The sequence below is a fragment of the Carica papaya genome, chromosome 4, assembly GCF_054855325.1.
Source record: "Carica papaya isolate Zhongbai chromosome 4, ASM5485532v1, whole genome shotgun sequence".
Classification (NCBI taxonomy): domain Eukaryota; kingdom Viridiplantae; phylum Streptophyta; class Magnoliopsida; order Brassicales; family Caricaceae; genus Carica; species Carica papaya.
In genome coordinates, this window is record NC_142312.1 from 17,434,853 (window position 1) to 17,458,732 (window position 23,880).

The 23,880-nt window shown below is 35.4% G+C and overlaps 1 protein-coding gene across 2 annotated transcripts; it reads left to right on the forward strand.

The window, feature by feature from the left end:
• The first annotated feature begins 974 nt into the window (after window positions 1-974).
• On the forward strand, window positions 975-19,490 carry LOC110807343 (Metal-dependent protein hydrolase). 2 transcript variants are annotated; one of them, XM_088218003.1, is made up of 7 exons: window positions 978-1,353; window positions 7,858-8,004; window positions 8,173-8,271; window positions 15,560-15,751; window positions 15,975-16,094; window positions 18,379-18,450; window positions 19,074-19,490. In XM_088218003.1, the coding sequence occupies exons 1-7, from the start codon at window positions 1,081-1,083 to the stop codon at window positions 19,296-19,298; spliced, it is 1,128 nt and encodes a 375-aa protein (XP_088074129.1). In that variant the 5' UTR covers window positions 978-1,080; the 3' UTR covers window positions 19,299-19,490. The 2 variants fall into 2 exon arrangements, with proteins under 2 accessions (XP_088074130.1, XP_088074129.1); XM_088218004.1 differs by lacking the exon at window positions 15,560-15,751 and having other exon boundaries at window positions 975-1,353.
• The last annotated feature ends 4,390 nt before the right edge of the window (window positions 19,491-23,880 follow it).

Here is a 23,880-nt window from a genome sequence, read left to right on the forward strand (position 1 = left end):
ATCGCTAAAAAAGGTAAAAATTATCCTATATGCTCGAAATTTGATTATGAGCATCCCATGGCCAAATTGGAGCAAAAGGAACGGTCGATGAGCCAAAAATCACGGGTAAAACCCAGCGGTGCCGTCGCAAAAAAAAATCCGAAATCGCCTTCGATAAGCCCGTCTCTAGAGCATGACAATGGTGTCGTGCCATAGTTTCGTAATTGATCGAAAAAGATTTTTAACATTAATTTTGGATTTTTGTTAATATTTAAAATTCAAAAGAAAGTATTTTTTGTTAATATTTAGCTCATTACATCATATGGGTATGATGTAGCTTTATTAAGTGAAAATTTGATTAAAAGTATCTCTTTAATTTATATTGATTGCTATAATGATTTAAATAAAAAATAAAAATTATTATTTTGATTGGATTTTAGAATTATTGTTTAAAGTTCATATAAATTTTTAGTAATTTATTAATGCTAATTTTTTAGTTGATTGTGTTGGAGTCATAATATGATAATTTTTCTTACTTTTCGTATGTACTATTTAAATACATTATAGTTTGTGAACATCAGGTTTACAGAGTGGAGAGCATTTATAAACATTTAATGTGGCATCCGCGAGGATGTCACGTCTAGTCACATGACATTGACTTAACAAAAATTTAATTTTTATTATATTGAAGGAGTTAGTTGCAAAATTTTTAGAATTACAAGAACCTCCTTAAACAAAAAAAAATATTATAAGAGTTTAAATAGAAAAAAATAGTAAAAAAGTAAATTGAGTATTTAAGCAAAAAATTATCTAAATAATTTTATGTATAATAAAAATATGGTATGAAAAACATTATTCTAAATGTAATTAATTTAAGTTTTAAAATATATTAGTTGAGTTCACTTAAATATTTCTTTTTATAAATTTAATTTTTATTATCTTAAATGAAAAGCTCACAGATGTTTAACAAATTAAACCATATTTTTGGAAATAAAATTTCCACAAAATTGTTGATCTATTTCACAACGTTAGAACAGGCCTTTTCTCGCTCGCGTCCATTCGGCTTCTTCTACTCTGAAGATTTAACCGAGAAGCCGAGGTATGCTTGCACTAACAAGAGGGATTAACCAGAAGCTATTCAACTTTCACACTAACTCCATCACTCGCCCTGTCTTAGCCATGGCCACCATCACCAATATCGCTAGGGTTTCTTCTCCGCAAGCCTTCTCTACTGGCTCCCCCAACCACGAGTCTGTTAAGCGCGTAGGTACGCACAACGGAAGCTTTCACTGCGATGAAGCTCTTGGCTGCTTTATGATCCGCCTCACTGACAAGTTCTTCAATGCCGAGATTGTCCGTACACGTGATCCCCAGGTGACTTCTCTTTTTTCGTTTTTCTTGCGGATGTATTCTAGGAAAGTTCAGGAGGAAATTAAAGGGAGGCTTTATTCTGTTTTAGTGTTGGAACAACTAAGCATTGTTAGCAAACTACTACACTTGCTGAAGAGAACTGAGGTTCCGTGTAAATGAAACCATTTGCTGGTTTTCATTTTCTGAATTCTTATTATTTTAGTTATGCATGTTCTTATTCATATATTTCCATGAATTAGTTAAATTACGGTTAGACTAAATAGCTAAATTTATATTTCCAATTCAAAGTACTTTATATATATATATATATATTTATATGAGTTTTATTCATCTTGAAGTAAGACAGTTTTCTTTTCTCTCTCAATATCGAACTGCTGTAATATGGGATCAGAGTTCTCTTCATCCTGAATCTTTTAGAACTCTTTTCTCGATAAACCTGAAGATGGATAATTTTTCATCTGCGTCTTCTATTCTTCAACATGGCAAGTCCGCCTTAGATGACCTTCTTATTCCATATTTTCTTCTTCACTCTGGTAGCGTTGGGTGGATTCTGGTTTCGCAATGCCTTTTGGAGCCGAATAATGACAATTGCTTTGTCAGTAAAGAATTAGGATTTGTCAATGGTTCCATTCCATAACCAGATGGATTTGAATCTGCTTAGCACATGGATCCTGAATGACAATATTCTAATTTCTTGGATATTGAACTCGGTCTCAAAGCAAATTTCTGCCAGCATTATTTTCTTTTGGTTTGGCGTTTGATACATAGATCGATCTTAGAGATTGTTTTCAACAAAGCAACAGGCCAAGAATTTTTCAATTATGCTGCGAACTGATCAATCATCTCCAGAACCAAAATTGTATGAATGTTTACTTCACAAAGCTTTCAGCTTTGTGGGAATAATTAGGCAATTTCTGTCCAGCATGCTCGTTTGAAAAATTCACTTGCAAAGGAGTGAGTGAGCTGAATTCCTATTTTCAAATGGAGTATGTTATTTCATTTTTAGTGGGATTAAAACGGCTCATTTGCTCAAGTTTGGGCACGTTGCTGTTGCTAGATCCTCTGCCCTCAAGTAATAAGGTATTCTCTCTAGTGTCAAGGAAAGACAAAGAATCATTAATACCAAGAATGCTGAATCTGCCACGGGGTTTATGGTGAAAGGTGAAAATATAAGGCGTTCAAGCAATGAAACTAGAGGCATAATCCAAAAGAAATATAGGCCTTTCTGCACCTGCTGCAACTATCATGGCCCATACTGTTGAGAACTGCTATAAGCTACACGGGTATATCCTCCAGGATACATGCAGCGGAGAAAAGAAAAAACTCGACTGTTAATCAAGTTTATGTCCAAAATCATGCCTGTGTGACTGAGAAGTCAGTAGGCAGTGTGGGGAATTTCATCTAGAATCTTAATGCCAATCAATACCAACAATTGATGAGTTATCTCAAAAAAAAAACCAGCAATTGGTGAGTCTACAATCTAATCATTTGGTGTCATTAGTTAAAGCTACTGAACAACATGATACTTCTGCTTCATTCGCAGCAGGTATAAGCTTTTATATTGCTTTAAAACTCAGAAATATCTGCTTTGAATATTTGGATAATCGACTCTGGCACCTCTAGATACCTAGTGCTCAAATGCTAATTCATTCACTTGCATGAAGCCTATATGGAATGCTTCTGTCAAACTGCTTAATGATGATACGATTTACCAGTCAGTTTGTGTGGTGATGTATCTGAATTCTCATTTGATTTAAAAGAATGTGGTATTGGTTCCTTTGTTCAAATACAATCTGTTTTCTGTGGCCGCTCTTCCTGAGCAATCATCTGTCATAATCAGTTTCTTTCCTGATCATTTTCTGGTTCAAGACTGCAACACCAAGAGGATGATTGGCAAGGATAGGTTGAGGAGCTTTACATTCTAGATATGGACAATAAAAGACCCGTGCTGGTATTAAATGTTTTCTGCAGACTTGGCACAAAAGGCTTGACCATCTTGGACTTTCTGAAAGCACAGATGAACATGTCTGAAAATGTAGTGAGCCGTGTTGCATATATCCATTAACTAAGCAACACAGGTTACCTTTAATATTTCACAAGCACATGTCTATAAACTCATTTGACCTTATACATTGTGATATGTGGGGTATCTTTCATGGAACATCAATATATGGACATCAGTGCTTCTTGACAATAGTTGACGATCACATACAGTTCACATGAGTATTTTTGCTTAAGCATAAATCTGATGTTGCTTCTGTGATTCCATTTTTCTTCAATATGATTGATACTCAATTTATTTCTAAAATTAAGAGAATTGAATCTGACGATGCAAAAGAGTTTGCCCTTGATGAATTTCTAAATCAAAGAGGAGTACACCATCAATATTCTTGTGTTGAAAGACCTTAGAAAATCCAATGTAGAAAGAAAACATGAACACCTCTTTAATATTGCCAGAACCCTTTTTTTTCAGTCTACAGTTTTAATCTCTTTTTTTGAAATAAAAGATAAAGAATATTATTATGCACAAAGGTACTAAAGAAATATCACCCAAAAACACAAAATTACAAGTCAATCAAGTAGTTCATGACAGCGCCAATATCTTCCCAATCTATTATGTCATGACCAATCAAAATAGAATCAAGAGTATGAAACCATCTATCCCTAATATATACAATGTCAGTTTCAATACCTTCAAAACCCCTAACATTCATCTCCTCCCAAGCAACCTACATAATAGAAATCGGAATGAGGAATAATTTTTTTTTTTTATGTAAACCAGCTCACGTTCACAACTCCTTGCTAACGCTACCCGTCATGGCCCACTTTATCCCTATAATCCCATACGCATACTCCCAAATTCTGTAGACTATAGGACAATGAAGTAACAAGTGATTGCATGATTCTTCTTCGTCCTTGCACATGTAACACCTATTAGCCATTATCATATCTCTTTTTCTCAACATATCAACGGTCAAGATTTTTTCTTTAATAGCTTCCCAAATGAAAAAAAGCCATTCGGGGCGATGCTTTTGACCTCCAAATTTGCTTAAACGGTGTTGTCTTGGCATTCTCCTCGCCATTTTTGACAATGAAGTTATAGTAGGACTTCACTGATAAACCTCTTTTCTTGTCTGGTTTCCAAATTCTTTTGTCTTTCACATTACTCACCTTAAAAACAGCAAGCCAACAAAGCAGATTACAGAATTCTACCTCTTCTTCATCCTTTAAATTTCTTCTAACCTGGATACACCACCCACCCATCCCTTCCTTCTCAAATGCCTTCTCCACAAGAACATCCCTCTCACTAGCAATCTCAAAAATTCTCAGGAATTTATCTTTCAATTTGAAGTCACCAGCCCACTCATCCTTCCAGAATTTAATTTCAACTCCATTACCAAGCTGCCAGCATAAACAATCATAAAAATTCTTGCTGTCGATGCTGATTTTCTTCTACAGTTCCAATCTCATTCGAAAAAGTATATACTTACGGCAACTTACCTGATAAACCATTCTCCCTCACCTGTCTTGAACAACAAAACTTGTTATGAGATTCTGCATAAGAAGAAAGTGGATTATTTAAACTTTAGAGTATTTAGTTGTCTAGTGTTTGCATCCACATTAGCTGCTCAAAGAAAGAAGTTTGATCTGAGAGGCAAAGCTTGTGTTTTTGTTAGATACTCAAGTAACATGAAAGGATATAAATTCTATGATATACAAAATAATGCCACCTTTGGGTCCAGGGATGTTATATTTTATGAAGATATATTTCCTTTTCATTCTATAGTTCAGACAAAAGCTTTATAAGATCCATTCCTGAATTGGTTTTACATCTTTCATATGCTGATACATCAAGTGTACATGCTGTGTTGCAAGATTTGTACAGTTTCCAAGTTGGAAACAAATTCTAATGTTCTCATACGATCTTCAGAGGCTTTGTTACAGCCTACACAGGAAATTAATGTCAAAAAGTCTTCTAGATCAAGCAGACCTCTCTCCTATCTACAAGATTTTCCGTGTTAACAGGTTTCTGGTTTGCAAAATCTCGGCAACAACAACAATGTATCCACTGTCTAATCATATTCACTATGATTCATTATCTCAGTCTTATAAAGCTTTTGTATTAGATATTTCCTCTCATTTTGAGCCATAGTCCTACCACCAAGCAATCCCTCACAAACATTGGCGTGAGGCTATGAAAGCTGAATTAGAGGAAAGAATCTATTCATACTTGGTCAGTGGTAAAGCTGCCACAGGAAAACATAGAATAGGCTGCAAATGGATTTATAAAATAAAGTATAACTTTAGTGGCTCGATTGAAAGATATAAAGCTTGTTTATTGGCTAAAGGATATACACAACAAGGAGTGGATTTTATGAAGACTTTCTCTGTGGTGGCAAAACTAGTAACTATGAAGATTTTGCTTGCTTTGGCTGCCTCTCAAGGATGGCATCTAGCTCAACTAGATATCAATAGTGCCTTTTTAATATTGACTTATTTGAGAACTTATACATAAACCTTCCTAACGGTTATGCAACATAGGACGAGAAAAATGTTTTGCACTCAACTAAACTTGCCTGCAAACTTCACAACTTTATCTACGACCTCAAACAAGCATCACAATGGAATTCCAGATTCACTCAAGCAATTGTTAAATCTGGTTTTTGTCAATCAAAGTCAGACTACTACTTATGCACAAAAGGGTGGAAATTCATTTGTGGCAGTCCTAGCCTACGTGGATGATATTATGATAATCAATCCATCTCTTAAAGCTTTTCACCTGGTAAAAGACTTACTTTATTCTGAGTTCAAGTTAAAGAATTTGGGAAATATCAAATATTTTCTTGCCTAGAAATAGCTCGATCTTTAAGAAGAATAAATCTATCTTAAAAACATTACACTTTACTTAAAAATAGATGATTCCAGACCTTAGATTTTTTTGTTAATGAGTCATTCTCCTTATTTAATGGGGGAGTTAGGGGATCTTATTGATACTTTGATTGAAATGTAAATTTCCTGTACATGGGCCCCCTTGGTGCCACTATTAATACTATATTATATACTTGATATTTCAAAAGAAAAAAAAAACATTACAGTTTACAGTTGCTTGAAGATGCCAGTCTTCTTGCCTTTAAACCAGTATAACTTCCAATGGATCCTAAGACTTCTCTTATTGCTACCGAGGGCCAATACTTGCTGATCCTTTTCAATATAGAAGACTGATTGGTAGGCTGATTTATCGAGTTTTATCTGTTCACAATTTTTGCCAATTTGTATCTCAACCTTGTGAACCTCACTTTAAGGTAGTTCATCAAGTTCTTAGATACCTCAAAGCCAAGGCCAATCAAGATCTTCTATTTCCAGCATCTTCCTCTCTTAAGCTTAAAGCTTCCTCTAATGCAGATTGGGGTTCCTGTCCTGATTCCGGAAAATTTGTTTCTGGATTTTGTGTTTCCTTTGGAGGTTTACTCATTTCATGGAAAACTAAGAAGCAAACCCCAGTTTCTCAATCGTCAGCTGAGGCTGAATACTGTGCCTTAGCAGCTATGACTAGTGGATTGATTTGGATAAAGCAATTGTTGACTGATTTTTGGTAAATGCACAGATGCTCCAACTACCTTTTTTTGATGATAATCAAGCTGCAATACAAATAGCTTCTAATCCTACATTTCATGAACAAACCAAGCAAGTTAAAATAGATTGTCACTTTATTTGAGATCATTTAGCCGCAGGAACTGTCAAGTTGTTGCTTATCCGTTTACAACATCACTTGCAAATGTGTTTGCTAAAGCATTATCTTCTGTTCATTTTTACCATGGGAGTATGAGAGTTAATTAAACTATAGTTATACTATATAACTTTACATCTCATAAGCAAGTTACTTTATATATATATATATATGGGTTCTATTCATCTTGAAGTAAGACACTTTTCTTTTTTTCTTTTTTGAAATGAAAAGTATACAAAGTATATTAAAACAACGACACCAAGGGTACACACAATTTTCTTCTCTTGAAACATAAATCAACTAGTTTTTAAAAATGTTCGAATTTCCTAAACATTTTCAACTAGTTGTATGATTTGTGAATAAAATGCTTATAGATTTAGAAAACAAATACTAAATAACTTTTTATGTACTGAAGGGGACCTTTTTTTTTGTGAACCAAATGGATCTTACCTTAGCTCCAGTTATTTGCTGAAGGTATGTGGTGATTGAGAGCAAAGATTGACTTTTCATAATAGGTTGATATCCACTTCACCTTTTGTTTTACCCCAAAATTTCAAGTTCAATTTCATTTTTAATTTTCTATTTGATTTTTATTTACTTTCTTACTTGAATGATTGCAAGAGTTTGCTTTTTGAGACTTTGCTGGAAAAAAGAAACAAAGTTGAATTTTCTTTTCTGTTTTGTGGATATAGGACAATGTAGAATTAAATTAGGTGCTTTAACTCCGTGCTCATTTGGATTCCTTCTAATGCTACTATATCAATTGGTGTGGGCTGCAGGTGTTGGAGGGTCTTGATGCTGTTCTCGATGTTGGTGGGGTATATGATCCAAAGACTGACTGCTACGACCATCACCAGAGGGGTTTTGTGGAGGTGTTTGGACATGGCTTCACTACCAAGCTCAGTAGTGCTGGCCTTGTTTATAAGGTATCATTTGTTTAAAACTCACAAATTTAGCATTCTTGAGTTCTTTTGCATTTGGCTGAGATGGTGTTGATACTGGAAGCTCTGTGTCTAATTTAATCAATCTACTTATTGGTGATCTCCCATTTCATGTATTACCGGATTGCTAATTGAAGTTGGATCTATGTTTAGCATTTTGGGAAGGAGATAATCGCAAAGGAACTTCAAGTTGACGAAGGACACCCAGATGTGGATCGCTTATATTTGGCTGTTTACAAAAGCTTCATGGAGGTTCCAAATTCTCAAATTTTTTTCCGTTGTTTGAAATGTTATTTGCAACGACATGTTTCTCTACTTACATGATTTGGATTATATGGCCCCATTTTGCTAATACATACTTTTAGGAAGTCCAAGGTAATATTTTTGTGAAACATAAATTCTATATTCTTCATTCTGTTGAACATGTTTCACTTGGTATTTTGGTACTGCTTAGAGATTAGGCTGTCTAGACTGACAAGTAGTTATATTAATTGTTTGATTTGATTATATGATATGTTGTTACTATGTTGAAGTAAGAGGAGAAGTTGATATTGATTAGCATTTATAAAATGGTGAGCTATATGCTTAAAGAAGAGAGATCTAAAATGTGAATTTGGAACTAGAAGTAGTATGTAGTGAGGCTTAAGAACTACTGTCAGGAATCTTTGACATGTGCACCGATGGCGGTTTAGGTTATGAGAATGGAAGAGAATAGATGAGAGAAATAGGAAGGAGAAGAGAGATAAGAAAAAGTAAGAGAAGAGAAGAGAGAAAACTTGGCAAGGATACCGAATTAGATAGATTTTGGATATTAGTCGTCTTACCTGAGAATTCAGACTACAAGCTTGTATACTCTACCAGAATCAATCAAGAAATCTAAACATAATAAAATTGGTTACAACAGAAAAAGGAGCCCTAACCAAACGCAATGTGTAGGCCACCTTTTTATTCCCTACTCAACCCTGGACAACTGCCACATCCGCTTGTACCTGTATGCCTTTTGTATACTAATAAGGGTTTGTCTACTTTGCTTTCAAGCCCATATTTCTTACCATTCTTTTATTTGAAATAAAAAGTATAAATAGTATTTTAAGTCAGAGGCACCAAGGGAGTGCCGCCCATGTACAGAAATATTTACAAATCAGTGAGTGAATATATAAACTTTATGTATAGGGTACACTAAAACCTTGAGCCCTGGTAGGGACAATTATGTCCCCTAGAGAAAAAACCTTGTCCTCAAGGTTTATATGAGGAAGTCACTGTTACAGATACTGGACATCTTCCCAAGTGTTCCCGCTATTATCCAGTCTTTTCCACCTTATTAAAAATTGTTCTATCTGTTTTCTCTTCTTGATGATTGTTCTCTTCTGCAGAAGAATTCAGGTTCAATCAATAAATTTCTATCGTTGTTTTCAGTGTTAGACATTTCTTCGGTGTACTTCTGCTTCCCTAGAATATGATAAGGATACATGGAAAACAGTGTGTACCCTCCCTTGTCTGATAACTTAAGCCGGTAAGCCACCAGAATACTCTACTCACCACCTCATAAGGGCCATAAAACCTTGGGGACAATTTGTAATTCCTTTTTCCTTCTAGGGACTGCTGCCTGTATGGCTGTAATTTTTTTTTTTTTTGGAATAAGCCTGTATGACTGTAATTTGAGAAACACAAGTCTTTTTCCTCAAATTTGTCTCTCAATCCTATGCAGACATGCATACTGCTTCTTCCTAATTCTAAGCTTCTGTCACCTGTTGCTTAAGCAACACACTCATCTGCTATTTCTCATCTAGAAAAACTTCTAGCTCAGCTGATGGAGTCTCAATCTCCACAGTGTCGACAAAGTGCAGGGAGAAGATCAATACAATGGTTGGAATGGAGACATCTTGATGCTGGAGTGGTAGGTGGAGTTATACCACCATTTCACGAGGTTTATCCATCTTGATCATGCCTTCAAGTTCTCGTGAATTATGCATTAGAGATAAGACTGCAAACATTGATTATGTCTCCCTGATCGCCCATCCTTTTGTGAGTTGTATGTAGAGCTTGAATGTAAGGTAGTTCCCAAAAATCTCATGAGTGCCCTTAAAAACAGACTTGTGAATACGTTGTCATGATCTGAGACTATCACCTTGGAAGTACCATGTAGTTTATGAAAATTGTCAAGGAATATGTGGGGAAACTTGGAAGCAGTGAACACATGTTTCAAAGTTATGAATGAGGGTATTTTGTAAAACAATGCACCACCACCATGATAGTATCATTGTCTTTGGATTTCGGTAATTGCTCAACAAAATCTATGGATACATGTGGGGAAACTTGGAAGCAGTGAACATATGTTTCAAAGTTATGAATGAGGGTATTTTGTTAAACAATGCACCACCACCATGATAGTATCATTGTCTTTGGATTTTGGTAATTGCTCAACAAAATCTATCGATAGATGGGACCAAGTCTGATTTGGGAGGGATAGAGGTTGTAGTAATTCGAGTATAGGTATTTTTCCGTCTTACACCTCTGACATATCTCACTCCTCTACACCAAATCCATGACTTGTTTCTTCATGCCAGGCTAGACAAAATACTGTCCGAGCCGCTCATAAGTCCTTTTGATTCAGAAATGGCTCCCTATAGCCATGTCATGATACCCCTGTATCAATTGCTGTCTTCATCTGTCTTCATCATTAATTCTGCCATCAAGTCCCTCATGAAAGGATTCCCTTGATAGCTTGCCATAACTTCAGAAAGCCAGAACATAGAACTTATGGTGGTCACTACTGGCAAGATAACCTCTTTTTCTGTTTTCTTCGGATTCTCACAATACCTTCTAAATAGGGAATCTGCTACCTTGTTCTCTATTCCTCTCGTACACTGTATGGAGTGATTTAACTCCAAGAGCTTGACAATCCCCCTCTGCTGCAGTATAGAAATAACCCTTTGTTCTAACAAATGTTTGATGTTTTTTTGGTCTATTTTGATGATGAATGGGGCTCCCTCAAGGTAATGTCTTCATTTACATACTGCGTACAATATGGCTGGTAATTCCTTCTCATATACAGATAAGGTTTAATTACATCTGCAGAGGGGCTTTGTTGATCTAGGCAATTGGTTTGTTTTTCTGCATAAGTACTGCTCCTATTTCTTTACACACAGTAGGGATAGATGACTACACACTTTTGGTTCTATTTTGTTTGCTCATGACATCAAAGATTGGGAAGATTTTGGAATTTTTTTTTCTTTTCAAGCCATATGAAGGAATCCTTCTTCAGCATGTTTATTAAGAGTTTGCTGATAACACTATAGTTCCGGACAAACTTTTAGTAAGATCCAATGAACCCTCGAAGTCCTCTTGGGCCTTTAATCGAAGTAGAAACAGGTTAGGACGGCATTGCTTTAAATTTTTGAGGATTAGTTTTGACTCCTTGTTTGGAGATAATGTGCCCCAAGTATTCAATCCCCTCTTTGGCAAAGTAACACTTATGATCTCTTAGCATAAAGTCAGGGCTCCCTCAAGGTAATGTCTTCATTTACATACTGCGTACAATATGGCTAGTAATTCCTTCTCATGTACAGATAAGGTTTAATTTCATCTGCAGAGGGGCTTTGTTGATCTAGGCAATTGGTTTGTTTTTCTGCATAAGTACTGCTCCTATTTCTTTACACACAGTAGGGATAGATGACTACACACTTTTGGTTCTATTTTGTTTGCTCATGACATCAAAGATTGGGAAGATTTTGGAATTGTCATGGACCACTTGATCGACTTGTAATTAGTTATGTATATGGGGGTTACTCCCTTGATAGCTATGTGTATAATAATACTTCTCTTTTATGTAAAAAAGAAATACAAATTGTTTGGAGAAATCAGGTAACCTCAACACCGATGCATCAGTCATTGAATTCTTCAATTGCTCAAAGAATTTTTTTTTTTTCTTTTCAATCCATATGAAGGAATCCTTCTTCAGCATGTTTATTAAGAGTTTGCTGATAACACTATAGTTTCGGACAAACTTTTAGTAAGATCCAATGAGCCCTCGAAGCTCTCTTGGGCCTTTAATCGAAGTAGAAACAGGTTAGGACGGCATTGCTTTAAATTTTTGAGGATTAGTTTTGACTCCTTGTTTGGAGATAATGTGCCCCAAGTATTCAATCCCCTCTTTGGCAAAGTAACACTTATGATCTCTTAGCATAAAGTCAGTGCTGTCTGAGTAATGTAAAAACCTGTTGGAAATGCTATTTATGCTGTTCTCCAAAGGAGCTATACACCAAAATGTCGTCAAAGAATACAAGGACTCAAATATGCTTCAAAGATATGATTCATGAAGGCTTGAAATGTGATTAGTGCTTTGGTTAAATCAAAAGGCAGAATTTGGAATTCATAATGCCCATGATGTGTTCAAGAAGCTATTTTACAGACATTCTCCTCCACATGGATTTGGTGGTACTGAGATCTCAAGTCAATCTTTGAATATATCATTTGCCCCATGTAACTCATCGGGAAAATCATCAATAATTGGAATTGGTAACTTGTCCTTAACTGTAATTCCGTTAAGCTCTTTATAATCAATGCAAAACCTCCAAGTACCATTTTTTTTCTTTACTAACAGAACCAAGGATGCAAATGGAGAATGACTAGTGCGAATTATTGAAGCATAAAGCATTTTCTTCTCTTGCTGTCCAATTTTCTGTTTCTAGAAGTGTGAGTACCAGTAGGGCCTTAAGTTAATTGGGGAATTGACAGTCACAAGTGGTATGGCATGGTCCAAGGTTTTGGATGATGGTAATCCTTCAGGCTCTTTGAAAACAGCCTAGAATGATTGCAACACTTGGTCCATCTCATTGCTTGCTTTCATGGATGCATCTTCAAAAGGCAGGTCTATGGGCAAGCCTTCCTGAATCAAAGGCAATATACTATTCCTGTACTTTAGCTGCCTTCCCTCTTAAGCATTTTGTTGAGCTTGTCACTCGTCAATTCAACTAACCTGTCCAGCACCTTTATCCGATGCAATTTTACCTGGTGCCCTTCTATTTTTGAAGCTAACTTTGGACTCCGAAAATAAAAAATTATGGGGTTGTATATCCTCATCCAGTTCATCCCTGATCTCATATCATAACCACCCAATTTATTAACTTTGAAGTTGTAACAAAACAAATAATTCTGTATTTTCTACTGCACCTCAATGCATTCTTCTTCTGTGATCACCTTATTACCATTTGCCACTACCACTATGAGAGGCCTATTATGTATAACTTTATTTCTAGTCCTTCTGCCACAGCAGAATCAATAAAAGAGTGAGAACTTCCGCCATCCAGAAGTATCATGAAGGCCCTCTTTCCTAATGATCCTTTGGTCCTCACAGTTCCTCATGTATCAGGTATTCAATGGCTTGCAGCAAAAGGATTCCCGTGTCCTCAAGAGTCTCTTGGTTTTCCTCTTCCTTGTTTTCTTCATACTCCTCGTCTTCCTCCCTACATTTCTCCCCAGTTATAACTGTTTTGATCTTACACTGATGCCCCGGGAAGTTGCTATGATTTCCTTCCTGCAGGTTGTGGGTTGTAGCTTTTTAGGGTTTTTGGGTGTTGTTAATTTTGGTGCTTTTCATGAAGGGGTTGGTGTGGATTGTGAAAATATTTGGGACTGATAGGTGAATAATGAGTTTCTGGGCTGTAGGCAGGAGAAGATTGATAGCTAACTGGTTTAAGGCGATTCATAGCCTCCATGGATTGTTCTTGCTATAAGGCCAGCTCAAAGGCATGGTTTAAGGTGAAACATTTATGCATTTTTAAGATGGGTTACAACTCTTCCTTCAACCCACTGATGAAGCTGGAGATATAATATCTTTTGGATAATTTAGGATTTTCAGTAAGCAAGAAGGACCTCATCTCCTCAAATTTTTCCTGGTAGTTAAGTACTGAATTCTCTTGCACAAGGTTCTTAAATTCCTCCACCATATTAATTCCTGTCAAACCTCCAAATTTTCTACATAACTCTTCCACAAACATTTCTCAATCTATTTGTTTCGCAGGACTCGCCCATGTGAAACCAGATTTTGGCCTTATCTCTCAAGTACAGGGCTACTGTTTCTGCTTTGTTGTCATTAGCTATACCAAATGCCTGCAAATATTTTAGGCAATGTCTGATCCAAGATCATGGGTTTTGACTGTCAAAGACGAGAATCTCCACCTTCGGGATTAGGGTTCCCGATGGGTGATTCCATGGATTTTGTTTACTACTTCACCAACTTCACGCTGCTTTGGAGTGGGAAGAATACCCCATTCATGGGTTTGATAGGGAGGAGAATGGCTTATTGGCATAGTCGATTCTTCAGGCCATGGTCCTCCTCGTAGCATCTCCTTGAGCTGTTCGAAACGTTGGTCAATACTACAGCCTTCTCCTTGTTCTTGGCCATTGCCATAATATTCCCAAGTGGCTTGTTGGAATTGTTGGGTTTTGATACCAAGATTTCAGGAATTTTTGACATGGATACTAGAGGTGGTTTAGATTATGAGAATGAAGAGAATAGATGAGAGGAATAGGAAGGAGAAGAGAGATAGAGAGATAGGAAAGGGTAAGAGAAGAGAGATAAGAAAGGGTAAGAGAAGAGAGATAGGAAAGGGTAAGAGAAGAGAAGAGAGAAAACTCGGTAAGGATATTGAATTAGATGGATTTTGGATACTAATCATTATACTTGAGAAATCAGGCTACAATCTTACTATACCAAAATCGATGCAGAAATATAAATAAAATGAAGATGATTACAACAAACTAATCCTAACCAAATGTAATGCTTCAGCCACTTTTTTATTCCCTACTTGACCCTGAACCACTGCATGTCCGCTTGTACTTGCATGCCTTTTGTATGCTAATAAGGATTTGTCTGCTTTGCCCTCAAGCCCATTTTTCTTACCATGAGCCCTGGTTGTGACACATACACATTCTGTTGGGTAATTCTGTTGCATATACCCAATCAATTAATTCGAAAAAGGGGGAGCAGGAAGGGAATGACACCTATAATGTTAGAGCTCAGTAGTTTGGGACATCAGTACTGGGGATAATCAATATGAAGAAGCAAAAAAGTGGACACTTGAAAACTTAGTTGGAAAAGATTCTGTATTCTTTATCCAGATATGGGCTTCTTGTTGCTGGCACCACATCCAGCTGATTCTTCTGGTTGATCATAAAAATACATTCACCTTGTCTGTGCCTGTTAATCATGTTGGCAAACATGCTCATTTCCAGTATGATTAGATAATATAGTAGAACTATGAAATGTATTCAGTCAGGCATTTGACTCTCGTGAATGTAAATCAGGCAATGGTGAAACTTCCAAGATTTTTAATTAGATCTTATGATGTCCACTGTGTCTGTTTCTATTGCTTGTATCCTTGGTTATTTGGTTGGTATCATCATGCAGTCACAGGCATTTCAGCAGCTGTTTGTTTTATACTTTGTTTTTCGTTTTGGAAATTCTGTTGCCCCTTTTTTACTTCCTTTTACTTATGGTAGTATTTCTCGTTTTCTGATTATTAGTTATTAATATCAGGCAATTGATGCAATAGATAATGGAATTAACCAGTATGATACGGACCAACCTCCAAGATACGTGAATAATACACATTTATCTTCTAGAGTGGGAAGGTTAAACTTGGACTGGATAGAACCAGATCAATCAGCTGAGAAGGAGAATGAGGCCTTTCAAAGAGCAATGGCCTTAGCTGGCAGTGAGTTTTTGGATGTGAGGTTCTTTTGAAATTAACGAATTTATATATAACTGGTGTCCTTTCTATTTGTTGAATTATAATTTAAATTCAGTGTGGCCTTCAATAATGTCAGTTTCGGTTTTTCCCACTGATCCCTCTTTTTTCCCCTAAATTTAAGTGCGTAGCATAAATTGGAGTATGAAGCATTCAAGCGTTTATCATTCTATTCTACTTTTAATGATTGTTCTCTGTTTTCAGAGTCTTCGATATCATGCAAGATCTTGGTTACCGGCAAGATCAATCGTAATGGAATGTCTTGCAGCAAGATATGATCTTGATCCTAGTGGTGAAATCATGGTCTTGACAAAATTTTGCCCTGTAAGTAGGCATTAAATTCTGTTGGTTGCTGCTTTCCATGGATAAATTCTATTTCAAACTTTGTCTCAAAAGAATTCTACTTCAAACTATGTTCTATGCCACTAAAGCTTATAAGCTTGGATTGGTTTGAGCTTCCAATAATGCTGTTAAGGGAGAAAAAGTTAAATATTACTGTCTAAAATCTTTATTTAGGTATAATTTTTTGTTAGTTTTACTAGGATTCAGAAACGTTAGATTTAGTCCCTTTATTATTATATAATGTTATCAGTCCTAGGATTAGTATCTGTTAAGAAGTACAAATTTTCTTCATTAGGGTCAGGGTATATCAGTAATCTATCCCAAATCTTTCTAATATTTGTAATTATTATACTGTGGATTTTTGTAATTAGTACTGTTTTCTTTTTCTTTTTTGCTTTTCACTTGTATATATAGGGATCTAATATTCAATGAAATACACAATAATTCATTCTTCCATAGGATCTAATCTTGTGTTTATGAAGGTTGAAATAAGTATGATTAGGGTCTAGGGCTTTTAGAGAATCCTTTTATCTCTCGAATTTTTTCTTAAAAAAAGAAAAAAATTGAAGGGATTTCTATCTCTAATTGGGTTCTCTAATATGTTTTTTTGAGAAATTCTTTATTCATAGTCTTATTGATGAAATAACTTACATGTATAAGGAAGACAATTGCTACTAGTTCCCTAATATTGCAGGATCTAGTTTTACAGCCTGGTTTCCTATCTTATTTTGTTTCTAAATAACTCACTTTTGTATGTTTTGTTGTTTCTAATAAACAATCAAAGGTAGGAATTTTAGCTTGACACAGATTGACATAGGACAGTGAACTATGGTTTAGAGGGAGAATAAAATTGAATAAAAGAAAAAAGGTAAGTTCAAACCACACAATCACAGGCTTGTTGCGGTCAGAACCAAAATGTTGTTAGATCCCATCCAATGAGAGAAAATATAGTTCACACTCACAATCACAAGGTTGTTAGACACTTAATTCAGTGAAAGAAAATATAGGTTTTTAAATAAACAATCTATCTAATTTCTTTAAAAAAAAACAATCTATTTAATAATGATATGTCACCCGTCTGTTTAATATAGTTTTCTAAGGTGTTTACATAGTATGATATGATTAGAGTTATTGAATGAAAAACAATAACTAAATAAAGAATGAAATACTAAACTAATCATAAACCTATCTTGGTGTCCCTTAGGGGACATCTGAATAATACCTATCTTGGTCATTTGTAAATAAGCTTCATATCCCTTATAATACATAAATATTCCATAATATTAAAGCATATCAATTCTAAGGTCTTCTTATTCTGCATCACTAGGTTTTTAAGATGTTATCATTTTGGTGTTTTACGTTCATGTTGTGGTCTGTTGTCTTTTTGTAATTTGTTACTATCACTATCACACTTGTTCTCATGTAACACATGCTAGTGTGTGTTAGGATGTTGGATCAGTTTGGAGGCAGTTGTATGTTTGAATATATACCAGTGGTTGTAATGGATAGGCAGCTCCTGTTCTTAAGGGAACTGTTTTGCTAATCTCTAATGCAATAACTATATGTCTGCATTAGATTCCGATGCAGACAATTAATTTTAGAAAGTGTTGAGTATTTTTTTCTTTAGCCAAGAGATGATTGGATTCTCTCTTAGGAGCCATACAGTAATTAAAATGGGTAACAGGGGAAGATCTAGAAAATATTCTTCCCTTATTACTGAATTGTGTTTATGGTCCCTCCTTAAGTCGGGACCTTACCGCATAGCTTACCTGGTATTTCTTTCTTGGGAAGCAGATTATCACTAATTGTTGATAAATTAGTCCACTTTTGTCTAATAATTCCCTGACATCTAAAATTCTTGTGTTTAGTTTTGTCGGTAATCATCATGAGAATCTCAACAATTTGTAAAATGATTCACAAACAGAATTTTGAGCTCTTGTTTTTAGGAAGTTTTAAAAAAAATTGAGAACTGAACAAGATATAAGCTTTTAGCCTTCATGCATTCACTTAACCAAGTGAAAAAGAAAGTTAATTTGGTGTGAAAATGGAAAGGAGGTGAAATGGAGTAATTCAGCTCTTATGGCGAGTTTCAGATTCTAAATATATTTTATATTAAGAATCAAGGATGCAAGGGAGTTTTATTCAATCCATAGAATAAACATGAGTTTTTCATTGTGTAACTTATTGTAGGATGTCTTTGTTTTATGTTAATATTACATAAGGTAGGCTTTATTCAGATGATCTCATTGGATATTGCTTTTTGCAGTGGAAGCTACATTTATTTGAGCTTGAGCAGGAGATGAAACTTGAGCCTCCTATCAAATATGTTCTTTACCAGGTATTTGCTTAAACTTTAGAAAGAAGTATGCCAATTTTAGAAAATCTGAAACTCAGAATCGTCTTTGTTGACGTAGTCAAGGCAAGAATAGGAGTTCTATATTTGAAGTAGAAATAGGGGAAAATATTAACTTGTATTTTATAAATACCTGAATCTTAACTTGTATTTTCACTTGTACCTTAAGGAGTTCACTATTTTTTTATGTCTTTAATCAGGATCCTTTTTTCACTTTTCTGGTAAATCATGTTGAAAATGGACTGTCACACACTTTATATGTGTTATGTAAAACCACTATGAATTAAAAAATTGGCAATCAAGTTCTCAGTTTTCTCCAAAAGCACGCTACATATTGGTTCTCGTACACTTTACATATGTTTATTCAAATTACTTAGCTAGAAGTTATTATTAACTAGATTTATAAAGTCTTGAGTCAAATTTTCTTTTTACCAGAAAAATGATTACCATTTTATGTGGCTTGGGTTAAATGGTCTTCTTACCTGTGTTTCTTTTTACCCATCTCATGTTTGAAGTATGTTGCAGATATAGTTGGCAGTTGGTCATTTCACAGGTTTATCTAAAAGACAAGGTTTGGATATAGTGATAAAAAATTTGAGATGGTGCAGGATGACAGGAGCAGGCAGTGGCGAGTGCAGGCAGTGGCGGTATCTCCAGACAGATTTGAAAGCCGAAAGGCCCTCCCTGCTCAGTGGAATGGTCTGAGGGACGATGATCTATCAAAAGAGTCAGGCATACCCGGGTGTGTTTTCGTTCATATGAGTGGCTTCGTTGGTGGAAATCGGAATTATGAGGGTGCTTTGGCCATGGCAAAAACTGCTCTGAAGCTCTAATATGGATTTCAACTGTTGTTTATTTTTTGACAGTTTAGAGTTAATTCACAGACATTTTTTGGCACTTTGGGCCGTCGGTACAAGTTTATAGAGGAAAAGTAGAGGGTGTTGTACCATTTTCAACTTAGAATCTGCCGTTGTAAGTTTGGAAACAATATTTACACAGCAAGGGATATTTATTACTTGTAGGAAGAGAGAGTTTTTTTCTAGCTATGCAGTGTTAGAAATTAACATCCTCAAACCTGGAAAATAAAATGGGTCTCATGTGTTTGCAGAAGAACAACACAATATATATCACCTTCTAGCTTGTTATTTTTTGCACAATGTGGAAAACTTTGATTAACGTTACAAGAGTAATGGCATAATTGTCATGTGAGACTTAAAATAAAATAAAAAATAAAAAAATTATAAATTTTTAACCAATGATGTCAGCAAAAAATTTTACTTAAGAATCAACCGTTGAAATTTTTTTTTTTTTTTTGAAAAACAGAGAAAAGTGGAAAAGTCAATTAAAATTTGATCAAACTTAAATTTGATTAAGAAGCTGGTCCTCACTGTATAATAGATTAACAAGTCATTTTTTTTTTTTTGAAAACTAAAATTTGATCAAATTAAAAAAAAAAAAAATTGAAAGCATGCGCCCCCTCAAGTTTTAAGTATCCACCGGCAAAACCCCATTGATAGAACTCAACAGTTCCCAACACCACCATGGCTGCCAGAGCTATCCTCTCCGATCTCCCTCTCTCATCGTCCTTCACCAAACCTTCTTCTTCCACATCCTTCTCCCCAAGACCCCCTCCTCTCTCATTCCCTTTCTCCTTACCTCGCCTTAAAACCCTAACCTTCAATTCCCCCTCTCACCTCTCCCCCACCATCACCACAGCCGCCGTTACTTCCGCTTCTGTTTCTTCCTCCTCATCCTTGAAATCCCGCCTCCGGAACGGGGATACCCTTTACGGGCTTTTCCTCCTATCATTCTCCCCAACTCTCGCAGAGATTGCCGCCCTCGCCGGCTACGATTTCGTCGTTATCGACATGGAGCATGGTCCGGGGGGCATTTCCGAGGCCTTACACTGCCTCCGCGCTCTCTCCGCTGCTGGTACCCCTGGTATCCTCCGCCTCCCAGAGAGCTGTCCCACGTGGGCGAAGAAGGCCCTCGATCTTGGTCCCCAGGGCATCATGTTCCCCATGATCGATTCCCCTAAAGACGCGAAGAAGGCGGTTTCGTACTGTCATTTTCCCCCCAAAGGGATCCGTGGATCGGCGCACACTGTTGTGAGAGCTTCGAATTACGGGGTGGATGAAGAGTATCTGAGTACTTACGAGGAGGAGCAACTGATAATGTGCCAGGTAGAGTCTGAGGAGGGAGTGAAAAAAGTGGAAGACATTGCGGCTGTTGAAGGGGTTGACTGCATACAGATGGGTCCTTTAGATCTGAGCGCGAGCATGGGGTACTTGTGGGATCCAGGGCACAAGAAGGTTAGAGAGATGATGGGAGTGGCAGAGAAGAGGGTGTTGGGTACGAAGCCTGGCAATGGCGGAGCCTACTTAGCGGGTTTTGCAATGCCGCATGATGGGCCGGATGATCTGCGGGCGCGAGGTTATCACATGGTGTCTGGTGCGGTTGATGTTGGGATGTTCAGAAATGCTGCTGTGGAAGATGTAAGGAGGTTTAAGATGGGTTTGATGCAGGGTTCGGATGATGAGAAGGAACGGGGAAGGGATGGTGAAGATGAAAAGTACTGGAGCGAGTGAGAGAATGAAATTCTACTCAACTTTTTCTTTTTTCTTTTTTTGGTTTCAGTTCTGTGTAAATGCAGTTCTTTGTCTGATCATGTTCATGAAGGTGAGTCTCAAAGAAAATGGTTTAGGTTTGATGTCTTATCGTTTTACGAATTTTTTGTGTTGTCTAAATTTTCCATGGAGGTAGCTGGAATTTCGATTTATACAATTCAACTTCAAACCAGAAGCTCAATAATTTCTCCTGCAAAACTTGCTTCAATGTAAATAATAAAAGTTAAATCAACAAGAAAAATATATAAAAAATGTTGTAATATGACTTCAAATTAATGGATAATAATTGTATTAGAAAAGATTATGGTGAATGCTGAAAATCCATTAATTAGAATAGATAACAGATTACAGAGTTTGTTCACCAACTGGGCCATAAAATTTTGTATACTATGCTTTGATCAAAGTGCTGAGTTAATTCCCTTGTATCAGCCACATTTTTTTCAATTCTCCAATCTAGGGTTTCCTCTTTTCTGCAAAATAGTTTCACTGTCAGCTGCAAATCCTTATGCATTTGGACTCTTTTCATACTGTTCTCCTATGCTTTTTCCACACTCATCAGGATTGCCTCTGATTATGCAACCAGTTAGTTATAAGTGAAAATCTGTAATTAATATTTTTTTAATATTAAAAATAAAAATAATAAATAAATAAGTAATATATATGTGTATTATATACATTATATAAATAAAAGTATTAAATACAGATAATATATATTCTTTAAAATTTAAAGTTAGAATATCAATATATAAATAATAAAGTTAGATATAACATATATTTCTTGTTGATTTTCCTTGTCTTTTAGGAGGATATTTTTTGAGAAGTTAAACAAGAATTGTAATTCATTCATTACAAGAAAAACTTATTTTTTTACCCCAAGTAACTCTTTTATGCTTGTAACTATTCCTTTATTTATTTGCAAATCTAATAAGCCAGCCATTATTGATGCGTAGAGTAGAATTTCTTGTCATTCGTTAAATTAATGTTTGAATTTACATATTAATTATGTATCTTGAGAATTCTTATGTCAATCTAAGTTCCAATCTTCCAACATTAGTCCCCATTTAAAAGTCAAGCAAAACATTCTAACTATACAACAATTAATAAAAATGTGATTGTAGCTCTCTTTATCATGATTGCGCAGTAAATAAGGGTTCGAGTCTTTATATTCCGTTTTAATGATGCTTGGTAGATATTTGTTTAGACAAAAACTCAATCTTAGATGGATTTTCCTCTTTGTTTCTATCTGTTTCTCTCCCTCTCTAAATAGTAGTATTCTCTTATTTCTCTCTTTTTTAGGGATGCAAGCAAAAGGGAAGCAACTCACACTAAGATACCATAACAAATGATTACAAGCAAATGACCAAAAAAAATATTCCCAATCATAGACTCTCGAGTACTTCACATGGGGGAGTCTATTCTTCTTGGACGAGTTATAACTAGATATTCATCTCTTCTAAAACACATTTATCATGTGAATAATAAGAATTCTAAAAATTTTGGACACTTGATTGTTCATTCATTCACAACCGAACACAACTCTCCTTATAAATAATTCTCAACTTTAAGTAAATCTCCTAAGAATTTAAGAATCTTAATCCTATCCAGCATGGTCAGGTTTTAACAGTTCTACATCAGCAAAACCAAGAGCTTTCATCAATTTAGAGTTTTATCAAGATAAGAGAAGAAAAATCTTTTTCTACAAGTCTTAGTCGAGATTACACTCTTCTTATATTTTCTTTTGGATTTTCTCTTAGATTTTTTCTTGATTTTCTCATGGATGAAAGTTTGTTTTCTACTTCAGTTAGGAAGTTGTTTAAAGCAATTTCAACTCAATTTCTTCAACAATAATTAATTAAATATTTGAGTCCAAATCTAAGTATAATAAAGTATGGAGAAGTCGATCACAACACCAATATTTATCAAGAGAGAATTTTTATTTTAATTATGTTTATACTTGTTTAAAATAATATTTTATTAAAATCATAGATAATAATGCAATTTGAGTTTTTCTAGGAATTAAATTTTGAATTCGAAGAGAATTAATAAGGTTTATACCTATATAAATGCTTTACTCTTTTGGTTGAAAAGACTTAGATATTTGAGATCAATAAATTAAGTTTCTCGCTTTGCTTAGCTGTTGGCTATGTTGCTCTTTAAAAAAGTTTCTTCAACCTTCTCGTCAAGTGGGGAATTGGTGTCTACTTATTAAAGTAACTTGTGGCGTTTTGATCAATCTCTTTTCTTGAATTAATTTTAATTTAACAAGATATTTTTTGTGACATTCTAATAACTTCATTTATCCAAATACATATCAGGAAGCCACTTAGGATTTAGTAAAGTAGGAGTGGTAAATTAAGAAATGTGCACCAAAAGGCAAAATAGTAAAAAAATTAGGGTTAGGATTTGTTAACCCTAATCATCTCATCAATCCTGCAGTTGGTGCCAATCCATCACCAATTCATCTTGTGGCCGCTGTTGCGGCTAATAATGGGAAGAAAAATTTCAGCCATGTGATTTGGGCCACCAATGGAGTTTTTCTTTATTGTGTCAAGGTCTATAAAAGGCCCCTTTCACTATTTTGTAATCATCAATTGAAATTAATCAAAAATATTACCTCTATTTTTCTTTTCAGATTATTCTTCGTATTCTTCACTCTCTCCTTCTTCTTCTCTATTTTTTCTGAAGTCAAAATCTATGTCAAAGGCTTCTAACAAGGTAATATTATAGCAGGAAGTAGTCGAGTCCTCTATCGGTGTCGTATCTCGCACTTAGCCCAAAAAGAAGGCAA

Coding starts and splice junctions, on each gene's coding strand:
- LOC110807343 (XM_088218003.1), top strand. CDS start 1,081: ATGCTTGCACTAACAAGAGGGATTAACCAGAAGCTATTCAACTTTCAC. Junction 8,272..15,559: donor TTTACAAAAGCTTCATGGAG/GTTCCAAATTCT, acceptor TATTAATATCAG/GCAATTGATGCAATAGATAA. Junction 16,095..18,378: donor TCTTGACAAAATTTTGCCCT/GTAAGTAGGCAT, acceptor TGCTTTTTGCAG/TGGAAGCTACATTTATTTGA.